Below are 18683 nucleotides of genomic sequence, written 5' to 3'. Positions count from 1 at the left end.
GCCGTGTCCATGATTGGGCTTCCCTTGGTTGCTAGAAAAGCCTGACGAGGCTTGCGCGTGAGAGGAATGAATGAAAGAAAGCTGACACGCAGGTGTGCAGAGTAGGTACTGACAAAACCTGCTCTACTGCCAAAATGCTGGGAATTAATCAACGTAGGTATTCATCTTTAAACTTTTACTATCGCACAAGCATTGCATTGCCCTACATATTTTTTCTCTCTATGAGTAGCTGTCAAGAGTACAGTGTTTGAGTTCAACAGTCTTCCATGGTTCTGTTTACTTCAAGGCTCTTCTATGAAATCCTGTACCGTTTGTTTACAGTGGCTGCATTATCCATCATTATTACAAGAAGTTAATGACAGCTCCTTGAAAACAAAATTGAATTAAAAATTGTCTTTCATTAAATAATCATAAAAAGGATCCGGTTTCACAGCATCCTGTAGAGCTCGTTCGCCATGTTTGTACTCCAAGAGTTTCGAGGAGGGTTTAGTTATCTGTGCACTAATGTGTTTGTGTTGCTGTGGTGAGCACGTTGAACTGCAGATGAGTCATGCGCAGTACTGAATACTGCCTGGCACATTGTCCTTGTGACCCAGGAGATGTTCTGGAGTTACCCCAGTGATATTCTGTACTTAGTCGATTAAATAGTTTGCCACAGGGTTTATGACCATGTAGAATACGAACATATTTTGAATTGAGGCTCATTAGTTTCATATCAACTCCTTTGATGTATGTGGGTGAAGCCCTTGATACTTCAATGGTCCAACCACTTTGTGATAGCATACGTACAGAGACATACAGTGTTTGTAGCCGTACTACATTATCTTTCCTATTAAATGCCTGGGGCTGCAAGGCTATGTCCTGGCATGTTTTTAGGGTCAGTCAAGAAATTACTGAAGATTCATCTAGATCAAACTGTATGCAATTTGTAATAACTGTGATAATGCATTTTACTGATTTAAATTTGGGATAGAGGATATGGATAGAGGTCATACTGTGGAATGTATGAGTTTGTTATCAAGGATAATATGTTAACAGAGCCAAATAAGAATACAGATCAAGTGAGATATTTATGTAGGGTTATCTTAAGCTTGGGGTAGTTTTCCCGGGTCAAAGGTCAAGTTAAATGGGATTCATCCATCCTGTAGAATTGCTGGCAACTCATGTGAAGATATTGATAAGATAAGCAACAAGGGTATAACAGTAACAGATGATTTGTCAATAATATTTTGGGTAATGAATAATGAGGTTCAGAGTTCAAATACAGTTCAACCTCGATTATCCGGCCATGTCGGGACCGGCGCTCATCCGCATAAGCGAATTGGCCGGATATTGGAAACACAATGTTAATGTATATAACTGCCGTCCAAGCTGCCATCCCAGTGCACTGGCAGCTAGGCAGGTAGCGTACCCCGCAACGGTGGTGTAATCTATGCTAGCCTGCACAAAATTGTAGTCCCTTCTTCACAAAAATAAAGTATGTCTTTATGTTAGTTCTGTCGGGAATATTGTAGGTAAATCGTGTGAGTTTTGTAGAAATTTTGAGTGAGTTTAAAGTCACTGTTTTTTCTCGATTTTTGGATGAAAAAAAAAAGTCCTTCACTGCGTGAACGCGTCCGGATAATAGAGATTTCCAGATAAAAGGAGGCCGGATGATCGAGGTCGAACTGTAGCAAGTTGGACCATTTTACTTTCAGTCACTGGGTAGGTGGAAAAAAGGAAAGAAAGAAAAAGGACACAGCCAGGACAAAAATTGCCTAGTGACGATGATTAAGGACTCTTGAGTCTCCCCCATCCCTCCCCACCCCCCCCCCCCCACACACACACATAGTTTCTTGTCTTGACCCTTCCTCCTCAAGTAGTCAGGATTTAAAGACAGATAAATGGATGATACATTTTGGATGTATGTGGGTTTATGGACATGTTTTCATTAATTTTGTCTTTAATTTCTCAATTGAGATAGACTGGGGTGTCATGGTGTATGCCCTTTCCCCTCCTGAAGAGTAGTCACCCTTTCATGCCCGTCTTCCTCATTTAACCCAGAATTTGTCAGTGCAAATTGTAATTTGGGTGGGAATTTAAGAATGATACGTATACAATCAAAATGCTACTTCTCTTGCTAATGAGGACCTGTCATGCGTGGAACTGTAATGTTTATTATTTTTCTCTTATGTTTTTTTTTTTCTCTCCCAAACGTATCTGCCAATTCATGATATTTGGGAATATAAAGTTGTATTTTACCAGGATGTCACAACGTATTCAGCTCAAATTAGGCGATTTGAAGGCACAATTAGCCTATTTCGTTTGGACATGCCCCCGATGCTCTGCAAATGAGGAGTATTACCTTTGAAGTTTTGTCCTTTATGCTAATCATCAATCAGCGGCACCCCCTTTCTAGACAGCATGTCTGGCTTAGACATCCTGATGGGATGCAGGGACAGTATCGGGAGTATTACTCGAGTGTGCTCATTCAGATTGTGAGAGAGAGAGGGAGAGATTAGTATGTTTGATGCAGGCTATGCATATTTGATTTGCTGAGAATATTATGTAACGAGGGGTGTGTGTCCCTGTGTGTGATTATATGTGTTTGTTTATATGTGTGTGTGTTTTAGTGTGTAGCCAAGTGTGTCAAACACTCTACTTATTGCATCCCTCTGAGCATTTGCTGCCTGGATAACACCAGTATATCTGAAGCTGTCATGCATATACATTTATTGTAGAATTTGTAGAAACCTTAATGTCTGTTTCTTTATTACCGTTAATTTCTAAGCCGACCCGTGTTACTGACCGATCTGCCACTTTGATTGATAATATTTTTTGTAATATTCTCCCAATTCCCGAGTCTGGTATTGTTTTATCTGACATCTCTGATCATTATCCAATCTTTACACAAGTGCCAATTAAGTTATCTCCTAGGCAAAATAATTATCAGAGACGTCGTAAGATTACGGCCAATAATCTTATTAATTTGCAAAATAGTTTAAAAGATATTGATTGGTTTTTTGTATACAACAATACCGATCTTGATTTGTGTTATGATTATTTTATGAAAACTATCACTTCTAAAATTGATGAACATATTCCGTTTTGCACAAGGAAAAGTTCTTATAAAAGAACTCCAAGACTCCCGTGGATAACCCAATCACTTTTAAGATCGATTAATAGAAAAAATAATTTGTTTTATAAATACAGGAGTAACCCTACGGATAAAAACAGACAAAAATATGTGACTTACAAAAACACGCTTACTAATTTATTGCGTTTACAAAAGAGAAAATTTTATGTCAACCAGATAATGAAATATAAAAATGATATAAAGAATACTTGGAAAACAATAAAAGATGTTATGAATACATCTAATGATGCATCTAGTATTTCAGAAGTACGATGGGGTAATACCTCAAGCAATGTACCTGCTGGTATGGCCGAAATTTTTAATGATTTTTTTGCATCGATTGGGAAAAATTTATCACAAAGTATCCCTTCATCTAATAAAGTGTTTTTTGATTTTTTAGATATACCTAATCCTAAAACTATATTTTTGGACCCTACGTATAACGAAGAAGTTATTGATATTATTAATAATTTGAAAGAAGGGAAAAGCCCAGGTTGTGATGGAATCGATAATTATTTGTTGAAAAATATAATTCTTCAAATAATAGATCCTTTAGTATATATTATTAATCTATCACTTAGTACTGGGCTTGTACCAAGTCAAATGAAGACTGCCAAAGTTATACCTATATAAGAAAGGGGAGAAAAATGATGTCAATAATTACAGACCAATATCGTTATTAACTTCAATTTCTAAAATTTTGGAAAGAATAGTATATATCCGAACTGTAAAATTTTTCAATATGAGTAATATATTTACGAATTTTCAATTTGGATTCAGAGAAAATCACAACACCACCCACGCTTTACTTACCTTTGTGGAAAAGATTACACATGCACTTGATACATTCTCGCATACAATAGGCATCTTCCTGGACTTCTCAAAGGCTTTTGATACGATTAATCACGGTATACTTTTTTCTAAGTTATCCCATTATGGTATTCGCGGAAAAGCCTTGCAATGGTTTACGAGTTATTTATCTGACAGATTTCAATATGTACATGTGAACAGTTTTGATTCTTCTATGAAGAAAATAGAATGTGGTGTTCCGCAAGGAAGTTTGTTAGGCCCACTGTTATTTATAGTTTACATTAATGATTTTTATAGATCTTCAGATAAACTCTCTTTCATATTATTCGCGGATGATTCCAATCTTTTTTATTCCCACCCTGACCCTAATACTTTGATTAGTACAGTGAATGATGAATTGAAGAATGTCTCACAATGGATATATGCAAATAAATTGTCACTGAATATTGAGAAGACAAAGTATATGTTTTTCAGTAATTCTTTAGATAGATTACCAGGTAATGTTATATTTGACACTACTCCCCTAGAAGAGGTTTCGTCTATTAAATTCTTAGGTGTTTGTGTTGATAATAAGTTATCATGGAAGTGTCACATAAACAATATTTGTAAAGTAATTGCACGTAACATAGGCATAATGAATAGATTGAAATATTATCTTCCTTCTTCGGCTTTGATTACGCTTTATTCAAGTTTGGTATTGCCGTACTTGAATTACGGAATTCTTGCTTGGGGGAATACATATTCGACATTGTTAGATAAACTTTTTCTTCTGCAAAAGATGGCGCTCAGAATCGTTTTTAACCTTCATATCCGAGCACATACTGACAAGCTTTTCTTTGAGCACAAAATTCTGAAAATAAAAGAGTTGTATTTGTTTCAACTTGGTCAATTTATGTTTAATTACAACTGCAATCATCTACCCAAAATATTTTATTCTTTATTTCACCGTAACAGCCACGTACATAACTATCCCACTAGACAATCTAAAGAATTTCATTTTCCCTTAGTTAGAACTGTACACACTCAAAATACATTTGTTTATACCGGACCCAGATTTTGGAATAGCTTAGATAATGATCTAAAAGAATCTGTGAAGTTAATTACATTTAGGTATAAACTCAAAAAATATTTGTTTTCTAAATATACCAGTTAATTCTGTTCAATGAAAAAACCCGTCATGTTTCACTTTTCCTTGAGATTTTGTAGTGTGTCCACAGACCTTTTCCATCCCTCTCCTTTTCCTTCTCTATTCTTCCCTGCTCCTTTTTCCTCGTTCTTCGTTGTCCAGTATCTGTCTGAGTGCATTTCCTCAAATTCTGTTGTTTCTGTGTATTGTGTTATTGTTGTTGTTGTTGTCGTCGTTATGTTTTTTGTGGCCGATTGCATATCTTCCTTTCAGTTCAATCTTCCTGGCACACCTGGCCCCATAGTGTCTGTGCCACAAATGTGATATGTTATATAGTTTATACGTTTGCATCCTAAAATCCTAGTAAGTATTGTTCATAGTATCAACATCATTATATCAATGAGTAAAATGTACAATAGTATATAGAAGAATTTAAAATGAATATGTCTTATTGGTATAACAAATTGGTGCTGTTGTTGTTTTGTTCCAGTGTTCCACGTTTTACAAGCGTGGCTTTTTTAGTGGAACACTGTTTTCCATCATTGTGATTATTTACTATTTTTGTTGCCATGACAAAGTGCATTGTTTCTTTTTTACGACATCATTCATGTATAATTTATATTGTATTGAAAAAAAAATCCTTTATCGGACGAGTGTAAGAGAAATGAAAAAAAAAAATTGTATCACTTTGGATTATGTCAACTTTTTCTTTTCTTTTCTTTGTGATGATGGAAATAAATAAACTATTGAATTGAAATATTGAATTGTGAATGGCACTGTGCCTTGATATACTCAAAAAGGCACTTGTGAAGAAATCTCGTCGGCCGTGAAATCAAAGTAAAGATTACCTAGAATAGTATTTTGGCTGATTACGTTCTTTGTTAAGAATTCATAGCACTATGTAGTGCAGTTTTCATTAAAGAAACGTGGAGGATGCTACATTAAATTCTGAATCTAAATGATAAAAGTGAAGTACCCCTCTAATTTATTTTATCCTTAACGACATTATTTACCAGTTGCAGATAAAACAATAAAAAAAACAACTTTAGTGCTTCAAAATAGTTCTAAAATGTGAGTTAGGGATAGAAACAACCAATGTAAAAATGTTAATCAGTATAATCAATGTTGAGTGTTATTAGGTGAACAACAGTTATAATGAAATTAATTCTAGAATAAACCATCTGCAGTTATGGTTTCTTAAGAAAATTAGTGATATCTCCTTTATATATTTTAGGCTTTATTGCAAAATTGTTTATGTAGTAGGATGTTTTGTGATACAACTGACCTACAAATATGCATCAAATATGATAACTCAAACATTTTTAAATCGCTGCTCCCAATTGTAAACGGTGCCTTTGATAGCCAAGGAATGGCTGATTTCAGCAGAAGTTTGAAATGGAACACAATCTCAATTTTGGGGCATGTAGAGTGATGTGCCTATCCATGGTTTAATTTCATTAAACTCCACTTTGTCATAGTCAGAGAAGATATGACATGTGTAGTCAAACCCGGACTCGACAGAAATATTGAAAGTTTCAATTTGTGATTATCAATAAAAATAAAAAAAAGGAGAAAAGCTGTTAACCTTCAGTTGCATAGTACCTGTGATGCTTTGCCCATATAGCTTAATCTATATCATTACTTGAAGCATAAGTTATGATATGACTTCACCATTTGATTATGAATGCATGTGAATTTGTAAGAGCAAGCTTTCATTGTTTCTATGATATATGCATGCGCTAATTTTCTTGAAATCTTAGGCATGAATTGTGCAGTCATTATTACCATGTCCTAAAGGGAATTTCTTAAACACAAAGATGTCAACAATAAAAAATTATTGAAGGACGTGTAGAGGTTGCCCAACGTAGACTTGACTTCAGTCCGTGCTATTTGAACCAAAAATTGATATGCCACTAATTTGCCACTACCATTCTCAAAACTTTTTATTTCTTTTTTATAACATATTCCTGGGTGTTTTTATACAACGGTGTGATGATAGCAATTCTTGCTAGAATGGTAAATTCTCGTAGCAACAGCCAATCAGGAAGCAGAATTCTTGTCAATACCACGACGCTTGCTACGTGTAGCAAGAGTTGCTATCATGGCAACTTTTCTTTTTTAGATGAAATGTAGGCTGGGTCGCATGCAAGTGCAGTAGCATTTGTGCTTTCTCAACAAATCAACAAATTAGTGAGCACTGCCTCATGAAGTATGATTGACTGACTGCCGCAAAGGTGAATCCTCCAACCCCGCAGCTACACTCCAAAATGCCACGCCCCGCAGACACATGTGCACAGCCGGGCAAATGTTGCATGCTAGCGAGCGGTCATGTGTCAAACAGATGAGCAAATAATGGGCACACTTACAGTGAGGCTACAACATGAGCATATGATGATACTGATAGGGAGCTAGGGACTGGTTCGGTGCTTTATCAAGTCTCTATGGACCAGAGGAGAGCCGTTGTGAAAGGGCAAGGAAGGCGTTCTTGAAGGGCAATTGCTTACCTCGTTAACTCCCATCACTATAATTAGATCTCGGCATGCAATAGAAGATCCCTGAAAGACAGATGCTTTAAAAAAAAGAAAAAAGAAAGAAAACAGAAACAAACGAAGCAAGAACTGAGGTTCTGTTAGAAGTCCTTATGTTTTATGATCACCATAGAGTGTAGATTCTTGTGAATCTGTGTAAATACAGCATATCGTCGCTGGGGTGATACACCTCGTATCTACAAAATGTCAAATGTCCAGGAGAGCAAAAATACGTTGCTGCCAAAGCACTATATCAAATGGGAGAGCCCTTCCTTTGACATGCCATGGTGGCTTCATTTTGGGGGTAAGACAGCTAAGATTTGGACAGGACATCACTTAACTGATTATCTGACCATTTATCAAAAAAAGAAAAATCATTTTCACCAAAATTTCAGATACGAGGTCTTGTCACCCCAGCAATGATATGTGTGTATGTATATGTATGCATGCGGTGTGTGTGTGAGATCCTGTACTGGTGTTGGAGAATATGCATGAATGTTATTTTGTGTATATACAGCTGTGTGATATTCTTGCGTGTAAGTAGGTCGTGTGTCATGAAGAACGTAAATAAAGGAAGTGCTCTTTGCCAAGGTCAGCCTGACTTTTAATCATTGGCTATTTCAGTTGTGCAGCCACCTAAAACTCCTACTGTGAAAGAGGGAAAAAAGGTATCTTCTGAATCTGCGATTTCAGTCCATGCAACACAGATCTGTCTACATTAAAGAATATTCACTATTTCCATCTTGTCTATCATTGCATTTTCGATAGTTCCACAGATTTTCTTTGAGGGATCCTTCTTTTGCTATCACTACTTTTCAGATTGTCCCCTCTTGAAACTTCACAGAGTGTGATGATTTTTCTTTCCGAAAGATTTGAAGAACTGCACGAAATCCAGTTTTCTGTTTCATAAGAATTTTGCATATTAAACTTTGACTGACATCATTAAAACTGACAACAGTTGAATAGGGGAATGATAATAATTTGATAATATCTTATTTATCCAGGGTAGCCTCTTCAGTGTTGCCATTGCTCTACCAGAGGACCCTGCTGTTATTTATTACCCTATCGTTACCAGGTACCCATTTATACACCTGGGTTGAGAGGGACGGACATGGTGGGTAAAAACATCGTGTCCAAGGATGTAAGCACTGGGCGGGAATCGAACTCAGGTCTTCTGATTTGGGGCGGGAGTCTCATCCACTATGCTACAGCACCCCTATTTATCTACAAACCTTGTATTTTTCATTTCCGGTAAAGAAGTATAAAATGATGAAATGAATTGCAGTGGAAATAACTTCACTCATCTCTACCCCACCCCACCTCACCTTCCCCTCTTCTCCCCTCAGGTACGCTTTCCATCCCACTTCAGTGCTGACCTGAAGGACGTGCTTCGCAACCTGCTCCAGGTGGACCTGACGAAGCGCTACGGCAACCTCAAGAACGGGATCACGGACATCAAGGCCCACAAGTGGTTCAGCTCCACGGACTGGATTGCCATCTACCAGCAGAAGGTGAGGTCGTCGCAAGAGCCGAATGAGACTCTCTGCAGAAATTCAAAATCCTGTTTCACGTTATCGTACTTAACAACGACTCAACATAAAAGATGAGGGATATATATTCACTGTATATGCCACACATTTTGGCAGAATGTTTGGGAGTTGCAACTTGTAAGAAGATTTTGCGTGATGTTATTGTCAAGAGCGACAGTAAGGACACGAGAAATATGTGTTCTCCTTTTTCAAGAAGCAGAGCCAGCACCTTTTCAGATGGCAATTTTTTCTAAATTCTTATAGAAGTAAAATCACAACTATTTGAATGACAAATATTCTTAGAACATGGTTTACCGATTACTGTATGCACCATGTATTTCAAAGGTTTTTTTTTTTTTCATGAGCTTTGCGAGTAGGGTGTTATTCTCAAGAATTTGATAACATGCGAAAATATTAACTTTGATCCCAACATGAATGTGACATGCATGCATAGGGCCTACATGTACTGGTACCCCATGATCCCGCTTCACGAAACAGTAAACTTGTTGGATGTATGTGACCGTGCATCACAAAATGAACAAAAAGTCGCAGCCCTTGATTTTGCGTGAGGACCTCAAAAAAGTGAAACAGGTCAACAAAGTCAATCTTGAGTTTTTCATACTTTCTGAAAGAGCTATTCCTCGTCTACATTATTTGTAAGTTTGGGTTCCTAAAATGAATTGGAAAGTGTGTTTTCAGCAGTTTTCCTACAACCCCTTTTTTGTAGAGTAGAGCAATTAGGTATGTCTTTAGAGGTCCCATTTCTTTTCTTTAAAAGTCTGTGCACATCCTTCACTTTCAACTCTTATAACGTTTGCATAGATAGTGCTACCGCCTTGAAAGTTGGCATTTATTATGGACAGAATGTGTAACATGAGCATGCTTAATTTCAGCTTAATCTGATAATCCCATCATTGTTGTTGCTATGGTGGTTTATATCCTGTTTTTTGTCCCATTCGTCACACAGCCGGCACGGTTTGGAAAGATTACGCGCTTGAATAGACCCTTTACTTCAGAGCCTCTTTTCTCAGTTTACACCTTTCTAGAGTGTGTACTTTCTTTCTAATATTTAGATAGGTTAGGATAGTCCATTTGAATTGAGTTGTACATCATTTTAAAGCTTAGAATCTGCTCTTTCAAAATCTGCCCTTAACTAAAAATTCATGTCTGGCGACTTTTTGTTGGTTTTGTGGTGCAGGGTCACATATGGAGTATACAGTTACTGCGTTGATTACGTGACTGTTACATCACTTGCATGATGATACCTCCTGTGTATACAGAAAAAAATAACAAAATTAAAGGGACTTTCATTGACCTTTTTGAGAAGGAATTGAATGCTGTTGTCACATAGGCTGTGTAAGAACATAAAGCCCACATTAAGTCTACTCAAGAACATGACTTATTTTAATCTTTAAGAGTGCAAATAAAATCAAAGTGATAAGTGACATCACAACCAACACAGCATTTTTCTCTGTGACCACAGGACATTGCAATGTGAGATTTATGGTCATTACTGTGTTTATCCCATTTGTTCAATCTGCCCCTTGTGTGTGAGGTATCATGCATAATTCTTTCTTTGCAGCAGAGTTTGCTTCAAGCATGCACTGATAATGAGCAACTCTTGAACTGTTATCTAGTCTTGACAGGGAACCCTCAATGTGGACAATATTGGTTTTGTTGACATTGAGATGGCCGACTCTTTTTTTTTACTTAGGCAAGATTTTAGCATGATCTTTTGTGGCTAACGTCAAAAATGCCTTCAAGGCCCAGCCTGTCAGAATATTCCATTTGAAGAATTTTATTGCCTTTTGCTTGCCTATGTGGTCTTTGTGTATTCTTTGTGTATTTAGCAACTTTCTTGCTTAATATTAGTAGGGCATTGATATGCCACCTTCAGAATGCAAAACATGTCATTAAAGTTTAATACTGATGCCACAATCTCCTACAACAAAGCTTACATTGATGCACAGAACTCTACATTCCTGTTATGAAACACATACTTCTGTTTGTTTGTTTGTTTGTGTGTTTTGTCGGTTAAACTTTTACTCCTACAATTTTGTGTTTTTGATTTGCTTATTCTCGCTTCAGGTGGACGCTCCATTCGTGCCGCGCATCAAGGGTCCCGGCGACGCATCGCAGTTCGACGAGTACGAGGAGGAGGTGCTGAAGATCTCACTCACGGAAAAGTGTGTGAAGGAGTTTGCCGACTTTTGAGTCTCTGACCCCGCCTCCAGGAGTATGGGGGTGCCGTTTCCTCTCTCTATCTATCCATCTCCCCCCTTAACCAGTCTTGTGCAGGGGGCAGGGATGATTCTTTGTTTCCATCGTTGGATTCTCTCTATTTTCTTGGTGATTACTATTGTATGTACAAAAGAAACTTCTAAAAGACGAGAAGAAAAAAAAAGGAAAAACAATCAAAGTTGAAATGATGCACAGATTGCCATGTACAGAGATGTTACTCTATATGAGAGATTAAAAACAAAATGACTGAAAAAAAAGAAGAGATTTTATGGAAACAACCAAAAAAAAAAAGGGGTGAAAAAAAATAATAAGTTGTGAGAATAGTTAAATGTGGAGTTCAAGCTGCCAGTGTTAGATTGGTGCATATCACTGGCCTGTGCATCGATGTAGGAAAGACTTATGTGTATGCATATAACAGCCAGAACTTAGAGAAAATAATAAAGATTACTTGTAGAAATACCCACGTCTGTGGGAAATGACATATCTGACCTCTTTCTTCTGGGTACTATGTCTGCATCGCGCGTTTCGCTTTTTCTTGTCTCAAATTGAAATATGTTGTGAAGTACGCTCACATCCACTTTCACCTCGTGTCAGACCATGGAAAGGAGAGAGCAAGCCAAATGCAGGCACGCAGAGGCACGTTTTGAAAACGAAAAACAAACCAAGAAAGTCAGAGATTGATGGAAAAAAAAAAAAGACGCCTGTCTTGTGAACTGGTTTCATTCTGCGTTATGTGTAGTCTCACACAATATGCGCATTCGTGGTTTACGGTCCACCTCCTCTGCGGCATTACATTTTTTTTTTTTTGATGGGGGAAGGGGGGCGATTAAGCACAGACGGGGCTGTGATCTTGGTTATGCTGCAGAGCAGAGATCCACATTCAAGTGCCCTTTATACTCTCCACAAAATTCAAATCAACCCTCTTTCTGAAGCCATAATGGGTATGTGTGCTCTGTTCAATTCTCTTTCTGTATATACCTCGCTTGTGTGACTGTACATTACTTTTATGCATTGCACCATTCTTGTGTGTGTACAGTATTAAAGACTCACTTTCCTCTCTCCTGCATTTGTGCCCTTTTGACACTCCCATGGTCTGACATTACTGCTGTTCAAAAGGGGTGTCTCAGACTTGCAGGTAACAAGAGCTGAGAATATTCAATATTACTCCACTACGTGTTTCGGAATGCTTGGGAGCAGTCATTTTGTTTTATCATATTTTTGTTTCGATTTGTCATGTTTTTGTTTTGTTCTTTTTTTTTTCTCCAAATATCATGTACGGTAACAGTGTACTTAAGAATGTAATCTTGTTTGGGAACGGCATTATATTTGGGCGGCATTGGGCTGTAATTTGAGCATGATATAATTCCCCGTGTAAGTATGATTTTGTATATGCCACTGATAGTGGCTGATGGTGAAAGGTGCGTCATAGATTTATCTGTTGGTGTGTCAAGTGGCTGGGGACTGCATCATTCAGTATTTACCCGAGTTTAAGGTTGTGTGAGTAATGAAGTACAGGCCCTGTGTCTGCTTCCTCTAGTAGGCACAGTGTGAGTGATATTATGAACCTACCCAGCTGGTGCATTTGCATGACATTGTCAAGTCATCTCGCATAAAATGAGGGGGGAACATGCGCAGTCTTTGAGCAGTCAGCCACGATCAATACTTCTGAGAAGGTAGCTATTTTCCCCCTCGCATTGCTTTACAGGGTGCCTAGTTTGTACTCCTCTGCATTAGTGTTAGAAGAACATCACATTTTTCAATAGCTTCTGGCTCTGGAAGCCTACCATACTGGTCGCCTTCAGTCAGCAGGCTATCCCTTCTATACCTTCTTCACCAGATTGGGTTTTTTGCAGTGCACAAAGAAAAAAATAAGAAAGAAATATGGCCTGGTTGTTCTGAAGATGGGATCGTGTATTTACCTTTCTAGCCATGTGCGTGTTATTATTGCCGTGTTTGCATAAGCGTGTGGGCTGGATATTTCATGCACCCACTGAGCAGGTCACAGTGGCATTACAGCAAGCTGGAGGTGATTTGCTAGCAGTTTCTAGTAGTAGGTTACACAAAAATGAAGCACGAGGAATGTTGTTAGACACTCGTTAGATATTGACAGACAAAGAATGATTCATATTTCATCGTAGAATGGTGAAGACTGAGGTAGGGTTGTGTCTCATGCTTTTTCGTCCATTTTATGTCATGGTCCAAGAATTAAATGTAGCCCAGTGGTTTTTTCATTCCCCAAGAAAATTCAGTATGCGTGTCAGTTTCTACCCACTTACTCTCTGCCGGAAGTTATTCAGTTGCACATGGCGGATTGAATTTGAAATGTCACACATCTTTGCGAATGCAGACGTAACAAAAATGTAAAGAAAAGTGCATCCAATGCTTCAAAATCTTTGAACCAAATGATGGATCACAGTTTATAAGACAAAGGTTGAAAATAAAGTAGACTGATAGATACTGGTGCCACTGTAAATTTAAAGTAAATTGATGTATATCATCTTCACTAAAACTAGACATTATGAATAGAATCTAACTCTGTATTATAGGATTCAGAGGGGATTTAAGTGATAAACATGTGAAGACAAAGTACTGTATAGATGGACCTCAGATGTAGATGAAAGAGAGACTAAAACAAAGCCATTTGACCTGTCTTGTCAATCCTTGATGTGTGATTTTGTAACAGCGGATGAAATGTGTTCACATATATGATAGGATGAATCTTGGACAGCACAAGACACCTTTTATGAGTGCCATTATTGGTTCAATTTACAAGAGCTGCAACCCCTGTGAAAGTAGAGAGGTACTCTCTCTCATTGGAAAGATAGTGGCCAAAATGGATAGCGGGTGTCCTCTGCAAATTTATCTCCGTAACAGATTTTTTCACTGTCGCTTCAGATCGCAAAACAGCTCCGATCATTCCAACTAATCTAAGTTCACTTCCTGTCATAACTGCAAAGAGCAGCAGCAAACATATTTCTTGGAAACATGTATCCAGTGTGGATGAAAGAGTTCAACTTTGCTTGTGGCATGCAACAGGCAGTCCAGACTTACTAATGATGACAATGTATACCCCCTCCTCCCCACCCCTTCCCATCCAGCATCCCTAAAACAGGTAATGTTTTGTGCAATCAGCCAGACAGAAGCCTTCCTAACATGCTGTACTTTTTATTACCTCCAGTCATCAGATTTAGGCGAGTGTAAGACAAAACTGGCAAAGACTTTTAAATGGTGCAATCTTGTCCCACGTTCATATCCAGTTGAAATCCAGAAATATTCTTTCTATTGGTCCCTGCTGTTTCTCTTGCTGGATATCTTTACAAACAAGTTTCACAACACACAGTGGCATTACAAAACACTTGGCTCATAAAAAGAATGGAACTGTTTCACAAAATTTTGCAGGAGATGGGGGGGGGGGGGAGGGGAAGGATGATGTCAAGAAATTTTGATCTGTTTGATATCTTGTGCAGGACTGCAGCTCCAGATTAACTACGAGGTATTTGGTTTTGTTTTTCTCGCCCGAGTACGTACACCTTTGCAATCTGACCTTTGCCAAATTAGCATCGCTGTAGTTCTGTCGAAGAGGGGTCCAAAAGCATGAGAATCCCGATGCAGAATGGGGACTAGTGTGGTCACGTTCATCGTAACCATTTCTCTTGAATTGTCCCAAGACGTATCAATTTTCACAATGTTGTAAAATAGCAGGGAATGTATGCTATATATTTTGCTGGCGTTTGTATTTTTGTTGTTTTTATCTCTCTCGCTATGGAAATGTTATCTTTTGTATATATGAAATTCTTCCAATGAGAAAAAAAAAAGGTCACTCCATCTGACACTATTTCGTAGTAAACAAAACCAAAAAAACGAAAAAAAGAAAGTAGAGTGATACATGGAAACTTGATTGTCACGTAAGCTGCTTTTGAGACTGCTGGAGATGGCGCTATGGTTTGGGCAAAAAGGATACATTTGGCTATGGGAGAGGTTTAAGATGTGGTGCTGTTACATAGCCAGGCTGCACATTTATTCTTTCATTGTATACTCTAGGTACTGTGTGTATAGTGGCAGTTTGTCGCTAATTATTGGGTAGCTGTAATGTGGTTTCAGCCAGATAGATCTTTTGACTGGAGGCCACTTTGCTGATAGGGTTAAGCACTCTAGTTGGTGACTGACAGTATTTGGTTTTGGTTTGATCTCTTGAGGGGTGATTTCCCCCCTCCCTCCCAGCACACAGGGGTGCAGGATTGGGCGGCGTCCCTTCTTTCAGTGTAGAGAGCAGGTGCAGGTACGGAACCTCATCTTGTCAAATCACATCTCTCGAGGTATCTTGTCACATCCCTCGAAGTATTAGCCATAAGCAGATTTTGTCCAAGGGACTCCTCCACTAGGTATGGAATCTGACAAGTTGCAAGACGGGGCATGAACATCTCTCCTTTCCTCAGTTTGACTTAGCCGCTCAGAAAATTGATTATCGCTTGCCTTAGTAGGACCTCGCAGTGCGCAGTCAACACGCAGCTCACAAACTGCTACAGCTGTCGATAAGTCGCAGTGAGAGGGTAGTATTATTCTGCAGTCACATGTGTTGATGATGGTGTATTCAGATGGGTGAAGATTGTGGGCAGTTTGACCACAGGCCGTAGATTGGGATGCATGTCCAAAGGGCAAACAAGTTACATGAAGCACTGGAAAGCAATGGATTGTACAAACTTTCATGTGCGCAAGCAAAGGGTGGCCAATGAAACCCATCTTCCCCTATCATCTTGCTGGCAAGACGTAACCTGCACTCGTTTTACTCTCTTAAATGTTTCTCTTTTTTTTTTTCCCATTTGTTTCAAATTTTCTGCTCTTCCGTTCACATGTGATGACTCGATGGTATTCGTGTTGGTCATCAAGTTGTGTAGCATGACTCAGTGTTCAGTGTATCATATACCTAGCACCCTCATCACAAAACGATTGTACTGTAGCCAGCAATTCAAGATGTTTGCCCTTCTCTAAGCAGCTTCATAAATCTTCATCCTCCATCTGTTCAGCTTCTGAAAAAACAAAAATGACAATTACTAGTACCCTGAAATTGTGTGCTAACCCACGGTTATGTGTCTGACGTGGGCAAATATTCATGTGGAAATTTACCGTCGACAGATATGAGCTGTTGATAGGTGCTAGAATTATGGCTAGCCAAACAGGTCTGTCATGTTCGTATGTTAAACCTCAAACCCTTGATACACATCCATCTATGGCTGTCATGCCATGAACGTATATATATATCTCACAATTGTGGTGGTATGTTTGTGCGCGTTGCCTCATCGCTTCTTTGTCGTCACCTACATTGGTTTATTTCTCTCATTGTTGAATCACGTGGTATGTAGATAGACGATGCTTTGACCTTGTATTCTCATGCATTTAGACGAGAAAGAAATAAACGAAAAAAAATAAACTTTATGATGGCGTTGTCCATGAATTGTGTGCTCTCTTTCTAGCCGAAATTCGGCGTGACCAGCGTTCATCATTGAATGTTACGACATTCAACAGACTTTGGTGTAGAGTGACGGGAAGGGAGATTAAAAAAAAAAAGCAAGTGGTCTTTTTGAAGAAGTTTTTAATCAACACTGTATTATATTTCTAGCAAACACTTTGTTGCACTATAGCCACAATTATTGTAAAGTGTGAATATTATGAGGAAAAATACTTTGATGTTTATTATGACTTTTTTTTTCTGTTTTCTTCATTGTATTGATACAACAGTGATGTATATGTAATGAAACAGGGAATGGTTGTTGGAAATTTATTTAGCATTGATCAGAAAAGAGTTTTAAGAAAAAAAAAGAGAAAATTATTTGTGATGTTAATGAAATTGTAAATTTGGTGTTCACTAGAGTATGTCCCAAGTGTTTGTATTATTGAGAGAAAAAAAATGCATGTGGTTTGTAGGTACTTGTTATACCTTGCCAGCACGGATGGTTATAATTTATATTACGGTCTTTGTTCAATTGTTGGCATGTAGCACCAGAAGATTTTTAATCTGAACAGAGGCATTTCTCCGCCTGTAGTCCGTCATGGACACACGAAAAATGACATCAAATAAACAGGGCAGTTCCGACTGGATTCCTGTAACAAAACGCTCAAAGAGAACCATTATCTTTTTCTTTGTCGTTGTCGTTGTTTTGTGAGTGTGCATGATGGGAGAGCAAATGTAGAGAGTGATACGTATTGGATGTGAGTCAGACTGAACTGGTGAACTCTAATATGGTTTGTCATATCAAACTATTGTACACTACTAGTATACCAGAGCTGCCAAGTACGCCTGATTCCTTAGGGGGCTCACTTTATACTGAAATATCTCTCTTCATAGATTTATTATTATTAGAAAATATACAGTATACATCTGTAAGAGCCTCCATGCTTAGGGAATTGCTTTTGTCCATGGAGATGCATATATTGATGTAATTATTTCATTATAATTTTCATTATTATAATTCAATTACAAATTATTATTTGATATCTTCCCAATCACCCCTTGGCACCTCACTGGTTTCAATGTGCGAATGTTGACAGCCTTATTTTACCCATAATTCTTTGTATGGGAATTCATTGGTATTGTCCTACTTCATATCCTATAATCCAGTTCACAGTTGCCCATGAACAGAAAAGGGTCACTTGTACAAATTTTAGGCATGTTGGGTTTTTTAATTCACTGAGGTAGCATTGGTGATGTAAAGATTATTCAGGTAATCCTTATAGATGGTGCTTGCTCAGCACATCCACCTGACAGCAAGCCTGGTATTTGTCAATATCAATATTCTCTAGAATAGGTTGTCAATGCATTCAGTACAAAATAATGAAACGGATGCCTGCCGGAGTGTCAATTGATGGACCATTCTGGTCACATGGAGGGTCATTTCATCAAGCTTTTTGTCTGATTTTTTTTAAATGTTAGATTTGCTCTCAGCCAATCAGATGCAAGGACTTTAGTGACAGTTTGTCGGAAAAAAAAAAATCTGACAAAAAGCTTGATAAGATGCCCCCTGGTCTGTAAGCAAGTTCATTCTTTGTTTGGACATGAATTCCATAAGCTGTGACATCGTGGAAGCTTTAATACATTATGCCGCTTTCAAAACGAGCGAAGTGCCTAGCAAAGCAACTGAGAAAAAGGAAGGGTCATTTTTACAAATGTGCACATGAGCTAAATATGAAGTGGCTTATTCTAGACTTTCATTTATACATTTTAAATGCATAATGAACCCTCGTGTTCACCCCGGCCTATAAACTGAGCTTGGGCTACTGCATTTGTCATTCACATAATCCAGTATATAGTGCATGCTAGGTCAGTCGATATTTGTATA

The 18683-nt window shown here is 38.1% G+C and overlaps 1 protein-coding gene across 4 annotated transcripts in view; it reads left to right on the top strand.

The window, feature by feature from the left end:
• LOC139723108 (cAMP-dependent protein kinase catalytic subunit 1) overlaps positions 1-12149 on the top strand; it is a 186154-nt gene extending 174005 nt beyond the window's left edge. For all 4 annotated transcript variants that reach the window (XM_071634378.1, XM_071634375.1, XM_071634377.1 and 1 more), the window contains 2 exons: positions 8926-9090; positions 11197-12149. In XM_071634378.1, the coding sequence (XP_071490479.1) occupies positions 8926-9090; positions 11197-11322 (291 nt within the window). In that variant the 3' untranslated portion in view covers positions 11323-12149. The remainder of the gene's footprint in view (positions 1-8925; positions 9091-11196) is intronic.
• Positions 12150-18683: the final 6534 nt, after the last annotated feature.

Source organism: Diadema antillarum, unplaced genomic scaffold, assembly GCF_040938485.1.
Source record: "Diadema antillarum isolate AM-2024a unplaced genomic scaffold, OU_Dant_1.0 scf00000180, whole genome shotgun sequence".
Classification (NCBI taxonomy): Eukaryota; Metazoa; Echinodermata; class Echinoidea; order Diadematoida; family Diadematidae; genus Diadema; species Diadema antillarum.
The sequence above is the reverse complement of the archived record's forward strand: the minus strand, read 5'-3'. Positions and strand labels throughout refer to the sequence as shown.